Below are 18,640 nucleotides of genomic sequence, written 5' to 3'. Positions count from 1 at the left end.
TAGAGGGCCCAGTTCCCCATGACAGCCGTTCTAGAACAGTGGCCTCGCTCCCCGGCCTCACTCGTCGCAGTGGCGCAGGGTTCGCCGACAGGCACTCGGGGCTCCGAGAGCCTCTGTGTCCCCAAAAGTGGTTTAAGCCACCCACTCACCCGAGCCCCCATCCCTGCCAAGGCGCCTAGACCCCTCTGCTGAGCCCCAATCCTGCCCAATTGTCGAGCTAAGACTAAACTACAGTTCCCAGAGTGCATCGCCGAGAATCAGGTGGCTGGAGTCAGGTGACTTCTGCCCCGCCCTCACCCAAAGTCAGACTGCCGGGGGAAGCGGGTACAGTCCGAAACGGATCCAGCGTCCGGTGTGGTCGGTTCCCTGATCCTAGAGGATCTCAGGTGAGAGTCGGCGCGGCCCCAACAGCCTCCCTCCATTTACCCGGCCGAACCCCAGAGGGTTAAAGACTGGCACTGTAAGTCGGTTGAGGATCCTGCGGCGTGTCTAATCCCCCTCCAGCCGCTCAAATTCCCCCTCCAGCCGCGCCAGGGTTCCATCACCTACCAGGAATCCCGGCCTCGAGACACCATTATAGCCTCCAGATTGAAAGGCCAGCGTGGTGGTGAGCGGAGGCAAGAGACACGGGGCTGCCGTGGTGGTGTGGGTGGCTCTACCCTAGTGCAAGTCCGAAGCCCCCTCCCGCCTTTGAGTTAGTTGCGACCTGAATATGGGTCGCAGAGTTTGCAGATTACTTTGGAGGGAGAAGATGCTGGAAAGCCCATTCCACGAACCCGCGCTGGTGTGCTGAGCGCCGGTCTGCGTTCTGGGGAACTGGGTAGAATGAGACTCCGCCCTGCATTCAGGGGCTTTCAGGCTTGGGAAAGGGAGGACAACTGCCTGGGCCCTAACCTTTTCAAAGAATTGAGAAAAATAATTATCTGTGCTTTATGAGAGCTTGCTAGGTGCCCGAGGCAACGGTAATGATCATTTTACAACATTGCTTCTCAACTTTTTTTTTCTAATGAACTCCTTCCCACCATCATGAAATTTTAATAACATTGATTTAATCAGTTTATGTACTGTCCCCCTTTGGAGAACCACAAGCCATGTTTTGCATTTCATTTCACTTAAGTCCCATGATGTAGTCTCACTGCCCCTGTTTTCACAGTAGGAAATTGAAGATTGAGGAGGTTAAGTAGAGCCCCTAATTAACATTTGGGGAGCCCAGATTCAAACCGATGCAGTCTGTCTGCCGGGCACACATTCTTGCCATTTTCTGTGTTTCACAAGAGAAGGAGACTCAAGGACTTGCAGGTTGTAAAATAGTTGACATGATTAAGTCAGATACTTGACAGCAGCTGGAAACCCCTGACCCCACGTTGCTCCTGGAACTTGTGGTTTGAGAATGGGAGACTTCTTAAAATGGTATCTGAAGAGCCTGGAAGATAGAACTTACACAGGAAGAGGGCCATGCTGACAGAGCCCATGGCCATGAAATTCTCCCATTTCTACCTTGTAGCATTCACAAGACATAGTTTTAGTGTATACATATCACTCTGACCTTTTTCTGACATTTTAATCAACTTACCTCTCAATGTGTATCTGTCCTGGTGTCTTTCCTCCAAGGTATCTCAGCCCCTGGGGCTAGAGGACTTTTCCTAACCAAATATTGAAGCTTCCCAGTCCACATTCCACTCCTGCAGGATGAGAGAGGAGCTGGTTAGGCTTGATTCATACCTGATTTCCGGAGGAAAACCCAGACTTTACCCTGAGGAACATTCTGAATCCTGAACTTATGGGACAGGGACACAGGGAGGTGTGAGGAGCAGAGAGTAGCAAGAGTGAATGGCAGACCTGTGGTCATTCCACAGACACAGGAGAGCAATTCCCTGCAGGTCAGGGTACAGAAAGTGGGTGGTAAGATGTGGTCCATATACACTATGGAGTATTGTGCCTCCATCAGAAAGGATGAATACCCAACTTTTGTAGCAACATGGACGGGACTGGAAGAGATTATGCTGAGTGAAATAAGTCAAGCAGAGAGAGTCAATTGTCCTATGGTTTCACTTATTTGTGGAGCATAACAAATAGCATGGAGGACAAGGGGAGATGGAGAGGAGAAGGGAGTTGAGGGAAATTGGAAGGGAAGGTGAATCATGAGAGACTATGGACTCTGAAAAACAATCTGAGGGGTTTGAAGGGGTTGGGGGTGGGAGGTTGGGGGAACCAGGTGGTGGGTATTGGAGAGGGCATGGATTGCATGGAGCACTGGGTGTGGTGCAAAAACAATGAATACTGTTACGCTGAAAAGAAATAAAAAGAAAGAGAGAGAGAGAGAGAAAAGAGGGTGGTAGAGAGCATAGAGATACAGCATCAAAGGCAAGGACTCCAGAGGAGGCCAGAGACAGAAGTGTGAAAGCTCCTGAGATAAAGACCTAACAGATCAGAGGGAGCTGCTCAGACAAGACAGACCCCTGGAAGAGACAGGGACAGGCAGAGATCAGGCAGGCTGGAGCCCTTGGGAAGACGTCTTTGAAGGGAGGGGTGTATCAAGAGGTACCTTGAGGCCTTTTGGGAAAACTGAAACCAGAGAGGTGTTTCCACACAGCCCTCTCCTAGCTGTGCCTGCGGGAATCCCCAGAGGCTGTCAGGTGGGAGGGTCTAGGCTCTACATGCTAAGGCAGCAGGTACAGACAAGTTAGAGACATCCATGCTGACTTGCCCCATCTTGACCTGTGGTTCATCTGCTGTACACTGGGCTATAGGTGTTACGTAGTGCATCTCCCTCACTTAACCAGTGAGTTTCCCCTGGGTTCCTATCATATGTGATCCCTGCCAGTCCTGGCAAGGTGACATTTGTTAAATGAAAAAGTCTTAACCTGGTATCCTTGGGTAGCATTAGCCCCTTTCGCTTTTGTCCCGGGACAAGGAATGCAGTTCCTTTCCTTAGGGTTCATAGGTTCACCAAGTCAAATATCTGACCACAGTTTGGATAACTTTTTGAAAACAAACAAACATTAAAAAAAAAGAAAGAAAGAAAACCCAGGCAATGAAACTGCATTCTTTCTTTTTGTTAACTAGTTACAAGAAGCAGGTGAAGAGGGAAAAAATTAGTAGTTCTCTACTTCCTCAGAGTGGAACCTTACACAACACACTTAGACTTTCTGAGCCCATGGCTCCACATATCAAAGAAAGCTGTGTTCCACACCCCCTTCCCCCCCAGTCACCTCTGAGCTGGGGATGCAAAGCGCATGATGAGGTCACAAGCGTGAGGTGAACGTCCTTTATGTGCCTTGATTCCAGCTGGCATATTGTCCATTTGTTGCTGAATTGCTCCAAACTTAACCTGAACTCTTGCTGTTTGTTTTTCTTCCTAGTTCTTTGAAATTGAGGAACATGATAAGGAGTTGGCTGATTATTTTTATCCTTCTTCCCCTGAAGCTCATAGAGAAGTGTGGTGAGTTTAGAAGTGGGTCATCAGCTTCGTAAAGAGGGAGATGGTGCAACAGAGTAAGTCGCCAGACCTGTTCATAGCCAAGGGTTTAGGATTGTCTGGCCTGCATGTGTCTGCGGCTCCTTGGCCAAATGACCGCTGGGTGGTGGAACAGATGCAAGTATGGGGTTCAGGACTTTCACAAGGATCCAGATGATTCTGCAAATAATTGGCCTTTTTCCATGAGGTCCCTGTTACCTTTCCTGTACCACCAAAGTCAAACTGAGGTGCTCCAACAACTCTGTACTCTGTGGACCTCACAGAAGGAATTCTAGGTCCTAGGAGATGCTGCAGAAGCAAACGAAGTCACCACCTTGTTGCACCTGGTTCTTCTGTCAGGCTCAGATACATGAGGAGTCTTCCCAGCATCCTTTTGTAAGATGAAAAAACCTTCTCTTAGTGAGAAACCAAGAAACAGGGTGCAGCAGCCCAAGTGCAACAAGGGCCTCACATAACACAGGCTGGTTGTCAAAAAATACCTTGGGGTTTGGGCACCCTTATGAGGTTTGTGAGAGCAGCAGGGCCCTTAGATTAGAGGCCTGTATCATTCTGTCAATTCTCCCACTGCCGAAAACATTGCTGAAAAACAATGAAAAGGATGGAAAGTATTTACACTCCTAGGATGGCAGGCCAGTTATTTTGATCATCAGCTAGTTATTGTCAAAAATAAAATATATCTCCTAGTGCCTGGAAGCCTCCTTCTCCCTCTCCACTCCCTCTGCTTGGGCCCTCTCTCCCTCTCTATTGAGTGAATAAAATCTTTTTAAAAAAATCAAATATATCTTCAAATCCCTGACTAAAGATTTCAAATGACCCTTGTACACACAATACAAATCCTGCAGAAGCTTCCTGAGAGCCGTGCGCAGTGGCGATACCATAACAGTCATGTAGCCTCTTGACGGCTCTTCCAGATTTGTTAAATAGTCAGCCATGTTACTTTGCAGTCACACCTTGTGGATAAACAATTTCCAAGAAAGGAAAGGTAGTACCATGAAGCCTGGTGTTTCTCAACATGAATTCCAGAGCCCCACTCCAGACCTGCTGGTTCATATTCTCTGGGCCTGAGGCTCAGGTGTGTGTCACACCTGCACTGTCAGGCTTTACATAAAGCCCAGGAAGAAAGAGCGCATCTGGCCACCACCACCTGAGTTATACAGAGGGGAAACTTCGGCCCAGGAGAGGGTAAAAGTCATCCCCAAAGGTGGGACCTGCACAGGATCCTTGCTCCGTTTTATTTCTTTGCATCCTTCCTGAATCATTGAAAAAGAATGATGTAAACACCATAAAATCAAGTGACTAGAATTGGGGTTCTAATCTTAACTCTGCTTGTTTTCTCTTTGCTCTGAGGGTTGGTCATCAAGGACTGCAGAGGAGTCTCTGACTTCTCTGGGTGGAATCTTGAGGCACTGCCACCTAGTGGCCAGAAGCTCGCCTCAGGCCCAACAGGCCTGGGTTTGAATCCTGCCTCTCCATTTCTGAGCGGTGTGGGCAAGACACTTTCCCTCTGGGGTTTCTGTTTCCTTATATCCAAATTGGGAATGATGATACCCACCTCTCACTGTTACAATAATTAGACAATGGGTTAGCAGTGTGGCAGAGTGGGTGTGATGGGAAGCACAGTGCGAGGTGCCAATAAGTATTCCTTCAGAAAAAATTTTAAAAATACCCTGCCTCAGGGGAAGCTTTGGGTGATTTCATGAAGACTTGTTTGGTAATCCTTATGGTTTTCAGAGCCTGTTGCCCCAGGGCAAACTTTAGAATGCACTTTCCCTGGATACGATGCCTGTTTTCTTAACTGCCTGCCATCTTGAGCTTGAAAATGTCCTGGTGTGTTGACCTGATGAGAACAGTCGCAAGCAATTATTTGGCCTCAGGCCACATAAGAAATGTGTCACAAACTCTATCACACTGTATCTTCACAGCCCCATGTGAAGTACGTAGTGCAGTTCCCTCCGCCTTATAGGTGAAGAAAGAGGCCCACATAGAAGTTATAAACAAGGAAGGAAGGAAGCAGGGGAGTGACAAAGGCGGATAGACTGTGTGACTTCAGAGCCCAGTCTCTCAGCTGCTGAGTGCCGTTGTCTCCAGGGACTCTCAGTGAGGGGAAAGCAAAGAGTCCATGATCTGGTTCTCAGAAGCTCACAGCCTCTTCTTGGAAAATGCTAAGAATATGGAAGAGCAAAGGCCACGCGGATCTCTAGCTTGCCATGACCACAGCCCAGTAGAACCTTTGGGCCCGTTATGGGTTACCCCAGAGATGTGGGGGCTGCCTGGCATCACTGTCTTTCCTGGGCACTGTCTTGTCAGTGGTTTTGCTTATCTGATGTCGTCCTCAACTCTAGGTAGAAAATAATAACAGGGACCTTAAGTCCTACCACCTCCCAGCTGTGCAAGCCCAGAAGAAAGCCTCAACATTACTATCAAGAGTGTGAAAAAGAAGGGACAGACTTGCCAAAGCTGCCTCCAGGACCTGAGGCTACACATGAGGGAGGGGTTGTCCCACTCAGCTCTGAGAGGCTTGGCCTCTGCCAGGACCAGCATGGGAACATACCCACTCAGTGGGGCCCAGCCAGGCAGATGTGAGGAGAGTGCCGAGACTAGAGACCTCAGACTGTGGGATTCTCCCTGTTGGAGACTTGCAAGTGCACATGACAGAGCCTGCGTCTGTCCACATTCATGGTGCAGGGTTGTTGTGGGGAAGGGGGCCCTCCAAGGCCCCAGGTAGCAGAGCCAGGCCCAGAAGTACAAAGTTCCAGGCTGGCCGATTCCTTGGCAGGAGATGAGGTTACCGTTCTTAGAAATGTTCAGGCAGAGGAAGAGCAACTTCCAGGTAGGAATAATGAAAAAGGGGGATCAGACAGTGGAGGTTTTATCCGGAACTTTTAAGTTCCCTTCCAGCCTGAACACCTAAAACTTCTGATCTCAGTTCTTGATCTCCTGTCTGGAGGGAACCAGGAGGAGAGAAACCTGGGCCCTGCCTACAGCTGTTCCCCCTACAAGGAGTATCTTAATCAAGTTGAGCTCCTTTCCCATGGGCTCCCTTCCTGCCCAGTCTAGCTTCATGACCACTCCTTATTCCTTGTGTAACCCTGAAGGCCCTTAGGTAAGGGAGGTGAGGTGGACAGGTGACTGGGGCTTTGAATACACCTGGGAGTAAGGGGGGGTGGGAGTGTAGGCTGCCCAAAGAACACAGGAAGAGGTCAGGGAGAGGCTAAATCACTCGGGCTCTATGGCCAATTTGCTCTAGGGTATTTGGCCTCCTAAACCTGCTTTCTCCGTCACTCCCAAGGCCTGTTTGTCTACCTTATCCTGCATTAACAGTGCCAAATTAGTGCCAAAAAGAAATCACTGATAGTGAGACCATGGTAGTCACCATTTTCCCCCCACTCCACAGTAGAGTCAGCCTCAGGAAGGGGATCAGTGAATGGCTTAGGCCAAGTTAGTACGGAGTCCAAAGGGGTTCTTTGGAAACAAGGTAGCTGGGCCCTGTGTATCTCTGAGAGTACAGAAAAGGGCTGGACCAGTTCTAAAGGGCCATTTTGGCTCCATGAACAGAGGAAATCCCAGTGCTTTCCCATCTGAAGAGGGGGTTCAAGTCTACATTTTTCAGTCCCAGATTGATGCTTGAATTCCTGTGTGACAATTTTTGGGCTCCAGTATTCTAAAACTCTGGGTCACTCAGCCTCAGAGCTTCTCAGTGTGGGGAAGAAGAAGCTACAGTGTTTCCTGCTTGGGCCTATGTCTGCCTCTCTCTGGCAGCAGAAGGAGAAAGAGCATAACGAAGGCTCAGGTTTCCAGGCCCAGCACCCACCCTCTCAGGACCTCCATGTCTTCTCCTAGAAGATGGGGGTTGTCCCGAGTCAGAGCTCATGAGTTCAGATATTGGGGATCCTCATCCCAGTTCTTCCTTGTGAGCCTAAGTTCTCTGACCTAATGATTTGACATTGGTTTGAGTCCTTCTAGAGTCGACAGTCGACCTCACTGTTCCTCCCACTGTGAAGCTGGAAAATGGAAGCTCAGCCAACATCAGCATCACCCTTCAGTAAGTCCCTGGGCCCAACTCTTGTCATCAGGCAGTTCATTCACCCCATGGCCAGGTCAAGGCTGACCCCTGGCTCTGTTCATATTTTAAGTGTGATACCTTTGCCCCTTCACTTTAAGACAAGCCAGAGAACCCGAGGGCCAGTGGATATTCTGTATGGGGTCATCAAGTCCCTTCTGTCCTGAGAAAACTAAAATAAGCTTTTAAAAAAAAAAAAAGCCAGGGGAAGGTGATGGCATGATAGCAGGTGATCTGCAGACTCGTGTCCTAGAGTCTCTCCACTCCCAGCCAATGAATCCTTGTTTCAGGAACCTTTTCCTTGGCTGAGGTGACCTTGAGTGATCAGCATTTGATGCTTCAGAGTGGTCCCTTCCAAGGCTCTAAGTATTTGCTGAGAGCCCTGCAGGTCACAGGTCAAGGAGCTGAGCTTGGACGCTTTTTGGAAGATCGCTTCCAAAAGCAGAAGTGACCTTTTTGGGTGACCCCAAAGTGACCCCATTCATGGCAACACTCCCACCTGGCCTTGTCTGAGAGTCTTACTGGCTAACATCTGCTGGTTCAGTTGTGAGGTATCGACCTAGTATAGACTGCTAGAGAACCTGTCTCCTCCCTGTCCTTCACTGCTACACCCTTCTCTTGCCTCCCAGCCATGAGGATTCCCCGAGATCTAGAATCCTGTCCTTTTCTCTTTACCCTTCTGCCCTTTTTCACCTCTCCTGGGAAGTCTGATCTCCAGCCAAAGCTTTGATAGGAACCTGGATTCCGTCCCAGCTTCTGCCTCCCCTCTACATGGGCACCTTATAAATCTGAAAAGCCATCCCCTCACCACATCACCCCTCTCCAGAATCCTCAGGTGGCTTTCCGTAGCCTTCCAAATGAACCCCAGGTCTGTACATTCACACTTGAGGACACCACCAGCTACTCCCATCATACATGTCTCCTGGCTTTCTGGGGACACACTGGTCTCTGTTCAGACCCAAACCCTTGAAAGCCTTCTCTATCAGAACAGATGGCATGGTCCTGTTGGCCTCTGGACACTTCATTTGGCAGTCACAACCCGTTCCCCACCTTCTCATGCTCTCTTCTGGTCCCTGTGGGCCTCTTGTCTCCCGATAGCGATGGAAAGCTCCTAGGAGCAAGGACCCCACCACGACCACTCAGGGCCTAGCACAGAGCACTTAACTAATTGCTTGAGAAGGGACAGACCCAAAATCCCTACTTGCTTGAGCAGTGACACGCCCGATGTGAAGTTCAGAGGATTGGTTGAGATCTCACAGTGTCCAACTTCTCAGCAGTAATCAGCCTTTTATCCTCCACAGGCATCCATTAAATGCAACCTTGGTGATCACTTTTCAAATCACATTTCGTTCAAAAAATGTTACTATCCTTGAGCTCCCCGATGAAGTAAGTAATGATTTTTAACTGCTGGGTAACAAAATAGTTTTTAAGTAAGTGCTTTTCAAAATAGGCCACTTTGTTTTTAAGCCGTGGGCTGCTCCTGTTCCATAATTCTAAAAATCTCTGGTTTGGGCTTTGTTTGTCTTTGAGGATGGGCATTTTATGCCATGTAGTTGGAATGAGGAGGGTGGTAGCAAGAAATTTGAGGCAAAAATGGTTCTGGGAATGTAGAAGAAATTCTTAATAAGATGGCTTTCTAAAACTTGGCTGCTTAGAGGGCATTGGCAGAAGAGCAGTACTATCCCTACCTGAAAATCTATGAGAAATGCAGAATTGTGGGCCCCATCCCAAACCTGCTAATTCAAAACCTGCGTATAAGCAAGATCTCCAGATGATTTAGGCCCACACTGAAGTTCGCAGAGCACTCTTCTGAGATTCTACTGGTTGAAAGTTATTTCCAAAAACTGAGGCCAAATGCTAATGATAACTGTTCATCGCCCTTATGTATTCATCTGTTAATATACACATTGCTCCTACCTTACCAACATTTGAGCCAATTACTAACTGACTAGATTAAAAATATCAGTAGGGAAGGCAGCAATGTAGAGAAAAAACAAGAATTTAAAAAAAAATAGACAAGATAGATGCAGGGATAACTACGTAGCTCGTCGTGAGGACCTGTGTGGTTGCAGAGATGGGCTACGGGTTGGCTCTGAGGCCCTTAGCATGAAAACAGTACTGAAGCATGTGGTCAAATAAAGGGCGTCAACCCAGAAGGGACTTGTGTGGGAGGGCAGTTCTGTCTCACCCTCTAGTGAACAGCACACCTCATTAGAGCCATTTCTCTCAACTTTCCCCTGCCGTGGGGCACGAAGCCTGCCGTAGGGTAAGAAAAGCCATTGGTTCTCACAGCAGATTGTGGCACCCAGCTGAGGTCTGGTTTGATCCACAGATCAAATTTAGAGTCTGAGGAATGATGCAATCACCTAGTTTAGGGCCAGTAAAAATCAAACGTAATCTTAAGCAAGGAAAGCCTGGCACAGAGAAGCCCACACTGTGTGCTTCCTTGTGCCTAAAGTGCACACACAGCCAAGACCAATCCGTAGTGTTGGTCAGCACAGCAGTTTCCCCTGCGGATCAGGTGAGTCTGGAAAGGAGTAGAAGAGAGCTTCTGGAGTGCTGGAAGTGTTCCATTTCTTGACCTGCGTGTTTGATCTTGGTTTGTGGTTGTCACTTTATCAAGCTGTGATGTGTGTACTTTTCTGCACATATGTTATGATTCATTTTTATGTAACTTTAATGGTGGATAACATTGTATGTCAACTATAATTTTTTTAAAAAATTATATAGTGGGAATCAAATCCAGTTATAGAATGATCTGTATGGGCACCAACCCACTTTCCAGGGGCCAACCTGTATGCCTCCCACCCCCCATCCAGTTCAAGCACTCCTATCTACTCCCTGTGCCTTTGAAAACCACTAGATAGAATTTGGGGGTCAGGCAGTCTAGGAATCTCAGATAAGGTAGTCCACCCAATACAGCACCACGTCCTCATATGTAGACCTAATTGTAACATTAGTCATGTCTACTTGACTGGGTTGTGAGGAGTAAAAGCAAGTATAAAATTTCTAGAATTGTATCTGGCATGTAGAAAGAAAGCACTCAGTAAAAAATAGTGATAAATTTTGCTGTAGACCTAAAACTGTTCTTAAAATAAAGTTCCTTGAGGTGCCTGGGTGGCTCAGTTGGCTAAGTGCCTGACTCTTGATTTCAGCTCAGGTCATGATCGCAAGGTCTTAAGATCAAGCCCTGTGTCAAGCTCCATGCTGAGTGTGGAGCCTGCTTAAGATTCTTTCTCTTCTTCTCCCTTTGCCCCTCCCCACTTGGCACGCACATGCTCTCTCTCGCTGTCTCTAAAAAAATTAATTAAAAATAAAGCTTAATAATTAAAAAAAAGATAGTGATAGTTACTATTTCCTTCTGCCTTGTATCCATTGATTTCCAGTTGACCGATTTTCTTCCTGCCTGGTTCCTAAAGGGACTTAGTGGCCACTTAACAAATACACAAACAACATTACCAAAAAAACTTGTTAAAAATAAGAAAAAGTAGCCAAGAGTAGTACACGGCATGAGGATGTAGCTTGCACAAGGCAGGCCACGAATCGGACTCTGGGCTTTGCGGCAGCCACTTAAACCATTTCACTTGTTCTGCCAAAGCCCCCTGGTTTCCAGCACTAAAAACACCTTCCAGGATCCTCATAAAGAAGCCACTGAATTCTAATGGCTGCATCTTCACAGTGCCTGTGGTATGGGTGGAGGCTGGGGCCCACAGCAATATCCAGGGAACAAAGTGGGGGAGAAGGTTCAGGGAAGGTATATCATTCTGCTCCCTGCCACACTTGAGAGATTTGAGAATGTCGGGGGTTGGTGGTGGTGACTGGGAGATCAGATATTGAAGGCAGGCCTCCAAGTACTGTTTCTCAGAGGAGAGCTTTTGATAAGTATTGGTCAGAAAGGAGGGGAAAATGTTCTCTCTCCCTGAAGGGGGTCTACTGTGTGCACCTCTTCTGTTTTATCACTTGGCAGCTGCACTGGGCATGGGGCAGACATCGTTTGTGGGCATTGAGGAGCCTTCCATTATAAAAGAAGTGGAAGTAATAGCAGTCATAGTATTTATGGACATTCTGCCATTCATAGCAGCCTTGTAAGGTAGACACTTCATCCCCATGTACAGGTGAGCAAACTGAGGTCAGAGCTTGAATAACTTGCCTGAGATCTCATGGTTAGGAAGAGAAGAGCTATCCTGCCTTCCCTGGTAGTTGGGGCAGGGGAAGGCCTGAGGGCCCGCTAACACACAGGTATTGGTGGGGGGAACATGCAGGTAGTTGGTCCAGTGTTTCTCCCTCTTACTGGTAAGCTCTTAGAAGGCAGGGACTGTGTGTGGTCTGTCTCATCACTCCTAGAGCTGGACATTGAAGTCCTAATAACTGTAGCACCAGATTAAATTCAGTTTTCTTAACAGGTTGTGGTGCCTCCTGGAGTGACAAATACCTCTTTTCAAGTGACATCTCAAAATGTTGGACAAGTTACTGTTTATCTACACGGAAATCATTCCAACCAGACTGGGTAGGCTGACCTTAGCCCAAGTGGGCCTTAAGCAATGAGACGGGAGGCTGACAGTGTTAAGAACAGGGGTGTTTCCTTCAAGCCCAGCCTCAGCTCATCTCAGTCCCCAAACTCTTTCTAGCCCGAGGATCCGCTTCCTGGTCATCCACAGTGACATCATTAGCACCATAAACCAGGTGATTGGCTGGATTTACTTTGTGGCCTGGTCCATCTCCTTCTACCCACAGGTGATCACCAACTGGAGGCGGAAAAGGTAACCTGCTAAGCTTGATGTGAAGTCACTAGAGGCTAGTAAGGTGGGAGGCATTCCAGAGAGGCTGTACGCGGCATGGGCTCAGACTTCCTCCTCTGCTCTTCTCTCTTCTTGCCCTTTCTAGAAAGTGTCCAGTGTGAAAGCTCTAAGAGCCTGTGGCAGGACTTGAAGCTCTGGGCATTTGGTCTGTGACCCAGTTCAGCTCCTCTGTGTGAAAGCAACAAAATGGGGCTTTTCAGGAAGGGGAGAATGGGCAGGGTTGGGGGGAGTCCACCACATCTGCTCTGTTCTTGGTCCACCCAGCCCTGGAGGAATTAGTGTCAAGTCTTGCAGCAGGGCCAGGCTGGGTCCTTCAGCCTTGGAGGTGAAGCCGCCCCACCCTGACTTTAAAGACACAGTGGGCCTAGAGTTGTGTCTCTGCGCAGGAAGGACCCAAACTCTCTTGAGTCACCTCTACCAGATGGGCCTCGTAGGGGGGCTGCTGAGCTGGGAGCCAGGAAAGAAGATGCTTCCTCTACGGAGGAGGCCTCCAAGACTTTCCCTGTGGGGCCAGGACTTGAAGAGGCAGGAGACAAGGGAGGGCGGGCGGGAGGAAGGAAACTGCTTCCCAAGAGGGCAAGATTGGGTGGCATTGACTGGGGTATGCAGAGGGACCTGAGGGCGGTGCTGTCCTTGGGAGACCTGGGCCCTCCTCCCCTTGTGCTGGAAGCTCTGTCCCCTCTCTTCCCTCCAGTCTCACCCTTTGCCCTGATTTCTCTTCATTGCTCCCATGCTGCAGTGTCATTGGTCTAAGCTTTGACTTCGTGGCCCTGAACCTGACAGGCTTCGTGGCCTACAGCGTGTTTAACATTGGTCTCCTCTGGGTACCCTCCATTAAGGTATGGCACTGCCTGCCCACTGCAGCCCGGCCCAAGCTGGTGGGTAGCCGGGCTGCACCTCACCCCCAAGCTTCTCCCAACCCCTCAACCAGGAGCAGTTTTTCCTCAAATATCCCAATGGAGTGAACCCTGTGGACAGTAACGATGTCTTCTTCAGTCTGCACGCAGTCGCCCTGACCCTGGTTGTAATGGTGCAGTGTTTCCTCTATGAGGTGAGAGATGAATCTGGTACCCACCCCACCTCGGGCTGCCTAGGCCAACACCCCCCCACCACCTGCTCCCCACTCCTCCCGTTTTACAGAAGATGTAGAAACTCAGTGTCTACTCACTGAGATGGAGATAATAGAGCTGGCCTTGTGCTGTGTACCAGGGACACCCATGAACCTGAGCCCTCAGGACCCCAGGTCTGGGGTGAGGGACAGAGGCGTTCATGACCTATCAGACGGAGAACTGAGCAGGAGGGGAGGACACAGGCGGCTCCTGGAGGCCCTGACAGGGCCAGGGAGGAGCAGGGAAGGAGGGCAGCATGGAAGTGGGGTGGAGTTGTGGTCCAGAGTATTTAAGTGATGTTGCCATGGTGATGGGGAAGAGGCCAGGGTGGGGCAGCCCCAGCTGGAGGGCAAAACTGTGAAGGCCAAGGGGCAATGAGAGCCACTATGAGCAAATGGGTATGGCTGGGGCTCGGGGTCCCAGAGAGGGGAGCAGGCTCCTGAGGGGTCTGCTTGCCATGCTGAAGAAACTTTGGCCTCAGCCATATTGCTGGAGGGCTGTATAGCTGGAAGGTGACTCAGCAGGAAAAGGCACCATTAGGGCAATTTTCAGGGGATCACCAATAAGTACGTTTTGTCTCACTTGCCTGTGGATACACTGCTTCCTTCGGGGAGCTCCTTCTGCACCTGCAAGGTCAGCTAGGGACTGCTTGGCTCTTGCCTTCACGAACTTTCTAGGTTTTCTTACCCTTGGCTGTGAAGCTGGGTGAAGGCCTGATTTGGGGCAAGATAGGGTGAGGGATGGGTTCCAGAAGTGATCAGGTCTACCTGGATCATGGAATAAGGCACAGGCCTCTCGTGTGTTACAGGCCACATTCCCAGCTCCTGGTGGCCTCCGAGAGGCACCCAGCTCTGCAGTGTGGGAACAAGAAGAAAATGAGCTCTGGAAAATCTAAAAAGGACTGAAATGGACCCTGAGAGTGACAAGGGTGTGACTGGTACTGGGCTCTCTATGCCCCCACCCCAGCCCCTACCATCTACTCCCTTTGCTTCTCTCTGTCATCCTCAGCAAGGCAACCAGCATGTGTCCTGGCCTACCATCAGCTTCCTGGTGCTCTCATGGGTCTTCGTGCTCATCACCGTGATTTTGGCTGCAGTTGGGGTAATCACATGGCTGCAGTTTCTCTTCTGCTTCTCCTACATCAAGCTCGCAGTGACGCTGGTCAAGTATTTTCCGCAGGTGCCTCCAGGGCCTTCCTTACTCTTCACGTGGCCATTAGCGTGGGAGGCACGACAGGGTGCAGGTTCTGCTCCCATGGGGCAGCTTGTAGCTGGGGTGTGGGGATGTGAATGGAAAGTTGCAGTGGAAGTCCTGAGCCCAGCCAGAGCAGGGCCTAGCAGAAAGCTGGCAGTAAGCACTGCTTTCCCTGGGGCCAGCAGTCACCTGAGGGTCATTAGAGACTTCTCTGAGCCCCTGCACAGCTCTGAGAGTCAGGTTATTCAGGTCCCTTGTCTCTCCATCCCCATCTTTCCTAAGGACATCAGTTCTCCCCACCACCACCACCCTTGCTCGCCGTTGCTATAACTGATAACCCTGACAAGCAGCGGCAGGAGACTTGGGAAAGAGCAAGTGAGAGGAGGCAGCCCAGCATCCTATCCAGAGAGGTTTTCCTTAGGGGTCCCATCCAGGATACACCTTAGGGACCCTCAGCATGCTTCCTCAAGTACTGTGTCCTATTCAGATTCGGAGATCTAAGAGTCCAACATGATTTCCCCCTTAGCCCAAAAGGCCCAGGACAGGGGGAGGTGTGAAGTAGCTGCCAGTGGCAGGCTCTACCCCTGAATCTAGGGCCTCCTGTAACTCACCCCATTACCCATGGAGGAGCCTCCTTCTCAGTTTCCCCATTACAGAGAACCTTGTATTTGGTGGGTTCAGGAAAGAGAGCATCCATCCACGCCCTCCAAGAGCCAAGGCATGTCTCTTGGAGGGCATGGAAACAGATCCAGGCTCTGAAGGATGAGCAGGACTTAATTTTGTGGGCAAGAGAGGAGGGGGATTCTAGGCCAGGGGCAACCTGCACAGCAGCATAGGCAGAGAAGTACGGGAGGCAGCAAGAAGCACTGTTGAAGCTGAAAAGGTAGGGCCAGAAAAAATGTATTCTAAAATATAAAAATAGTAAGGCCAGGCCTTAGGGGGCTAGGGAAGAAGGCTTCGGAATGGTTGGGGTTGGGGGGGAGGTCTTGAGGGAAGTAGGGCCACAGTCCCTGAGTGTGGGAAGGCTTGGGCCTGGTCAACCCAGGAGGCAGGAGCCCCATTTGGAGATGTCTGGAATTGTCCCAAGACTGGAGAGGTGGCCACAAGCATGAAAGAGGGTGGAAGAGGATGAAGAAGGGGACTTAATATGTAGAGAAAACCTGGGAGAAGACCCACTATGGAGGCTACACCTCTTGTGTGATAGGGAAGTTGCCCCAGTCAAAGAAACCCAGAGGGTTCTGGCATTGGAGGAAGGATGTGGGGCAGTGGCAGTAGAAAGTGGGCGGATGTCCAAGTGGACCTCCCCAACTAGACCTAGGAAGCCTGAGATGCAGTCTCCAGAGCCCAGCCAGAGCTGAGGTGGTAGTCAAGTCCACTCTACAGATGGAAAAAAACTGAGGTTACAACTTCCCAAGATAACACTCCCAAGATAACCTCCCTCCAGTGGTGGAGCCAGGATCCCAGACCAGGCAGTTGACCCCCAGCCCATATTCATAAGCACAACGTGAAGTCCAGACTGGGTTTCACCTTCACTGGAAATGAGAAGAAAAATCAATTGCTAGAAAACCAGGATAGGGTCTCATCCCAGAACAGGGAAGGATAAAGATGGAGAAGCAACATCTCCCCCTCCTTTGCAGTTGTGAGGTGCAGGGGTGAGAGGAGGAGAGCTGTTTGCTATGTGCCAACATGAGACACAGGGACCCGCCCATACTGTTCCGTCTGCTGGCGGACTTGTCAGAGCCCAAAGGTCACTGTGTTCCTTGGTGCTGAGGCCTGAGCACATGAGTGGGAGGAATGAGAGCTGTTCTTGTTTGGAGTGGTGGTCACAAGGTCTAAGAGGCGGCCACCCAGCCCCCTCACTGCCGTCCTCTGTCTGACCCAGGCCTACATGAACTTTTACTACAAAAGCACCGAGGGCTGGAGCATTGGTAACGTGCTTCTGGACTTCACTGGGGGCAGCTTCAGCCTCCTCCAGATGTTCCTGCAGTCCTACAACAATGGTAAGTCAGCCAGCAGACTGCCTTCCCATCTGGTGGGCTGACTGCACAGGGTGGGGCCAGGCTTCCTGGGATATCTCTCCATCCCATCCACCCCCAGCCCTTCAGCCTAGGAATCTGATCCAATCCCAGCACTCAAGGTGAGACTCACCTAAGGGGCTTTACAGTGGGAGGATTTGTGGTTTCCTGGGCAAAAGAGGATACCTCCCCCCCCCCCATGCCATCACCCGGCAGCCCCCACATCCTCCAGCTGCTTTGGGAGCTGCCAACTTAAAACCAAACTCTGTCCCCTGTGGCTGTTAACAGACCAGTGGACACTGATCTTCGGAGACCCAACCAAGTTTGGACTTGGCATCTTCTCCATCTTCTTCGACGTGGTCTTCTTCATTCAGCACTTCTGCTTATACAGAAATAAACCAGGGTATGACCAACTGAACTAGCACCCAGGGACCCCAGCATAAATGGCCCCAGGTCCTGTGCCCTCCAGGAAGGTTGGGGCAGAGCCTGGAGCACAGGGCTGGCTCAGTGTGCTGACAGTGTTGCAAGTGCTCTCTTCCTCAAGGCCAAACACCTGACACACAAACCAGCCTGCCCTCAGCCAGAACTGTCCCAGGCCAGGCTGGGAGGAGCCTCCCTCTGAGACAGATGGCTGACTCTGCTTTGAGATGGAAAACCACACCATTGACGGTCCCTCCCAGGCCTTGCCGGCCAGGCGTCTGGCCCTCCTGCATCTTGATGCCACCGTCTCTATTTTCTTTAAGGCTTCAGGCAGCACACACGGGTTCTGACAGCCGTCCCAGGCAGGATTGGGTGCTGAGCTTGGAGCCGAAGGCCTTGACCTAAGTGACCAGTGTTTCTGGGAGCAGCTTGAAGGACTGATCCCGCAGTTGTGAGCCAAGGGTGCTTTGCTGCCACTGTTGTGTTCACAGAGACCCAAGCAGCCAGGTGGTGTGGCCAATGGACTCAGAGGTGCTGGTGCTGGTGGCAGAGGGACAGGACTTTTGGGATTAGGCCTTGGGGCGGGGGTCCCTTCTCTGAAGGCCACATGCTCTGAGCATCCACCTTCCTGACATCATTCTACATAATTCAACATGCACAACCACATCACAGGCGGCCCAGGTTAGGGTCTGGTAAAGAAACTGGATTTCGGAACCTTGAGGTGCCCAACAGATTGGTTCTGAGCTAGGCTTATGCCCAGTCCCTCTGGATCTTTACCATACTACCCCCTTTTGGATTTTTTGGAGGGATGTTTTGGAGTGAGTGGCTAAATTTCTTCACCTTCTGCCTACCTCTACTTCCCCAGAGTCAGGGACCTATGTAAACCCCTTCAATTGCTCCTTATCTTGTGTCTAAGTATAGGACACGTCTGTGCGTGCACACACATACCAGTCTGTGCCTTAGAGGCCAGTAAGACTTGCCAAATGGTGAGAGTAGTTCCCATGTCGGGGAGGGGCTGGACCCTTCCTTCACTTATCCCAGACACCTACCTGAGACTCACCAATTTTTTGGCTACTCAGGAGCCTCCCTTAAGAACTTGACACCACTTCACACACACCTCATGGGCCCAGCTCTTATTCCAAACCTCCTTCCCTCTTCTCCCAGGCATCTGTCCTTCCTGTGGCAGGAGGGGAGGGTCCCAGGATGTGCCTTGTCACTTCACTCTCAGACTTTCTACTGCAAGATTAACATGAGGTGCCTGTATCCTTAATTAAAACCCGATTTGTTTCCTTTCTGCACACTGAGCATTTACCAGATGTGGGAGGCAGGTGTGTTGGCTTAAGAACCAATCCTTGGGACTTGGGGAGAATTCGGGTAAGGAAACGCATGAGTTACACAGTGATGGCGAGCTGGCTGCATGCTGATGGGGCACTTCATCGGAGAAGCCTCTCGGGTAGTGCAAGATGCCTGCCTGCTCAGGGCCAGGTAGGTCGTGTGGGTACCATGTCTGTACAGGGCATGTTGCTCAAGCTGGGGTTGTAAGCATGGGTTGGATGGGTTACGGG

At 50.2% G+C, this 18,640-nt stretch overlaps 1 protein-coding gene across 4 annotated transcripts; it reads left to right on the top strand.

The window, feature by feature from the left end:
* The first annotated feature begins 48 nt into the window (after nucleotides 1-48).
* CTNS (cystinosin, lysosomal cystine transporter) lies at nucleotides 49-18,373 on the top strand. Of its 4 annotated transcripts, none has more exons than XM_045085459.1 (12): nucleotides 49-386; nucleotides 3,363-3,442; nucleotides 7,433-7,520; nucleotides 8,840-8,924; nucleotides 11,942-12,045; nucleotides 12,167-12,298; nucleotides 13,077-13,176; nucleotides 13,269-13,388; nucleotides 14,455-14,547; nucleotides 16,523-16,640; nucleotides 16,944-17,058; nucleotides 17,399-18,373. In XM_045085459.1, exons 2-12 carry the CDS (start codon nucleotides 3,382-3,384, stop codon nucleotides 17,478-17,480), a joined length of 1,098 nt encoding a protein of 365 aa, XP_044941394.1. In that variant the 5' UTR covers nucleotides 49-386; nucleotides 3,363-3,381; the 3' UTR covers nucleotides 17,481-18,373. The 4 variants fall into 4 exon arrangements, with proteins under 4 accessions (XP_044941394.1, XP_044941392.1, XP_012906161.1 ...); XM_045085457.1 differs by having other exon boundaries at nucleotides 55-386; nucleotides 14,455-14,625; XM_013050707.2 differs by having other exon boundaries at nucleotides 58-386; nucleotides 7,442-7,520; nucleotides 14,455-14,625.
* The last annotated feature ends 267 nt before the right edge of the window (nucleotides 18,374-18,640 follow it).

This window comes from Mustela putorius, unplaced genomic scaffold, assembly GCF_011764305.1.
Source record: "Mustela putorius furo isolate JIRA1106 unplaced genomic scaffold, ASM1176430v1.1 tig00000867_pilon_pilon_pilon, whole genome shotgun sequence".
Classification (NCBI taxonomy): domain Eukaryota; kingdom Metazoa; phylum Chordata; class Mammalia; order Carnivora; family Mustelidae; genus Mustela; species Mustela putorius.
Note: the sequence above shows the minus strand (reverse complement) of the source record. Positions and strands in the feature narration are given on the sequence as shown.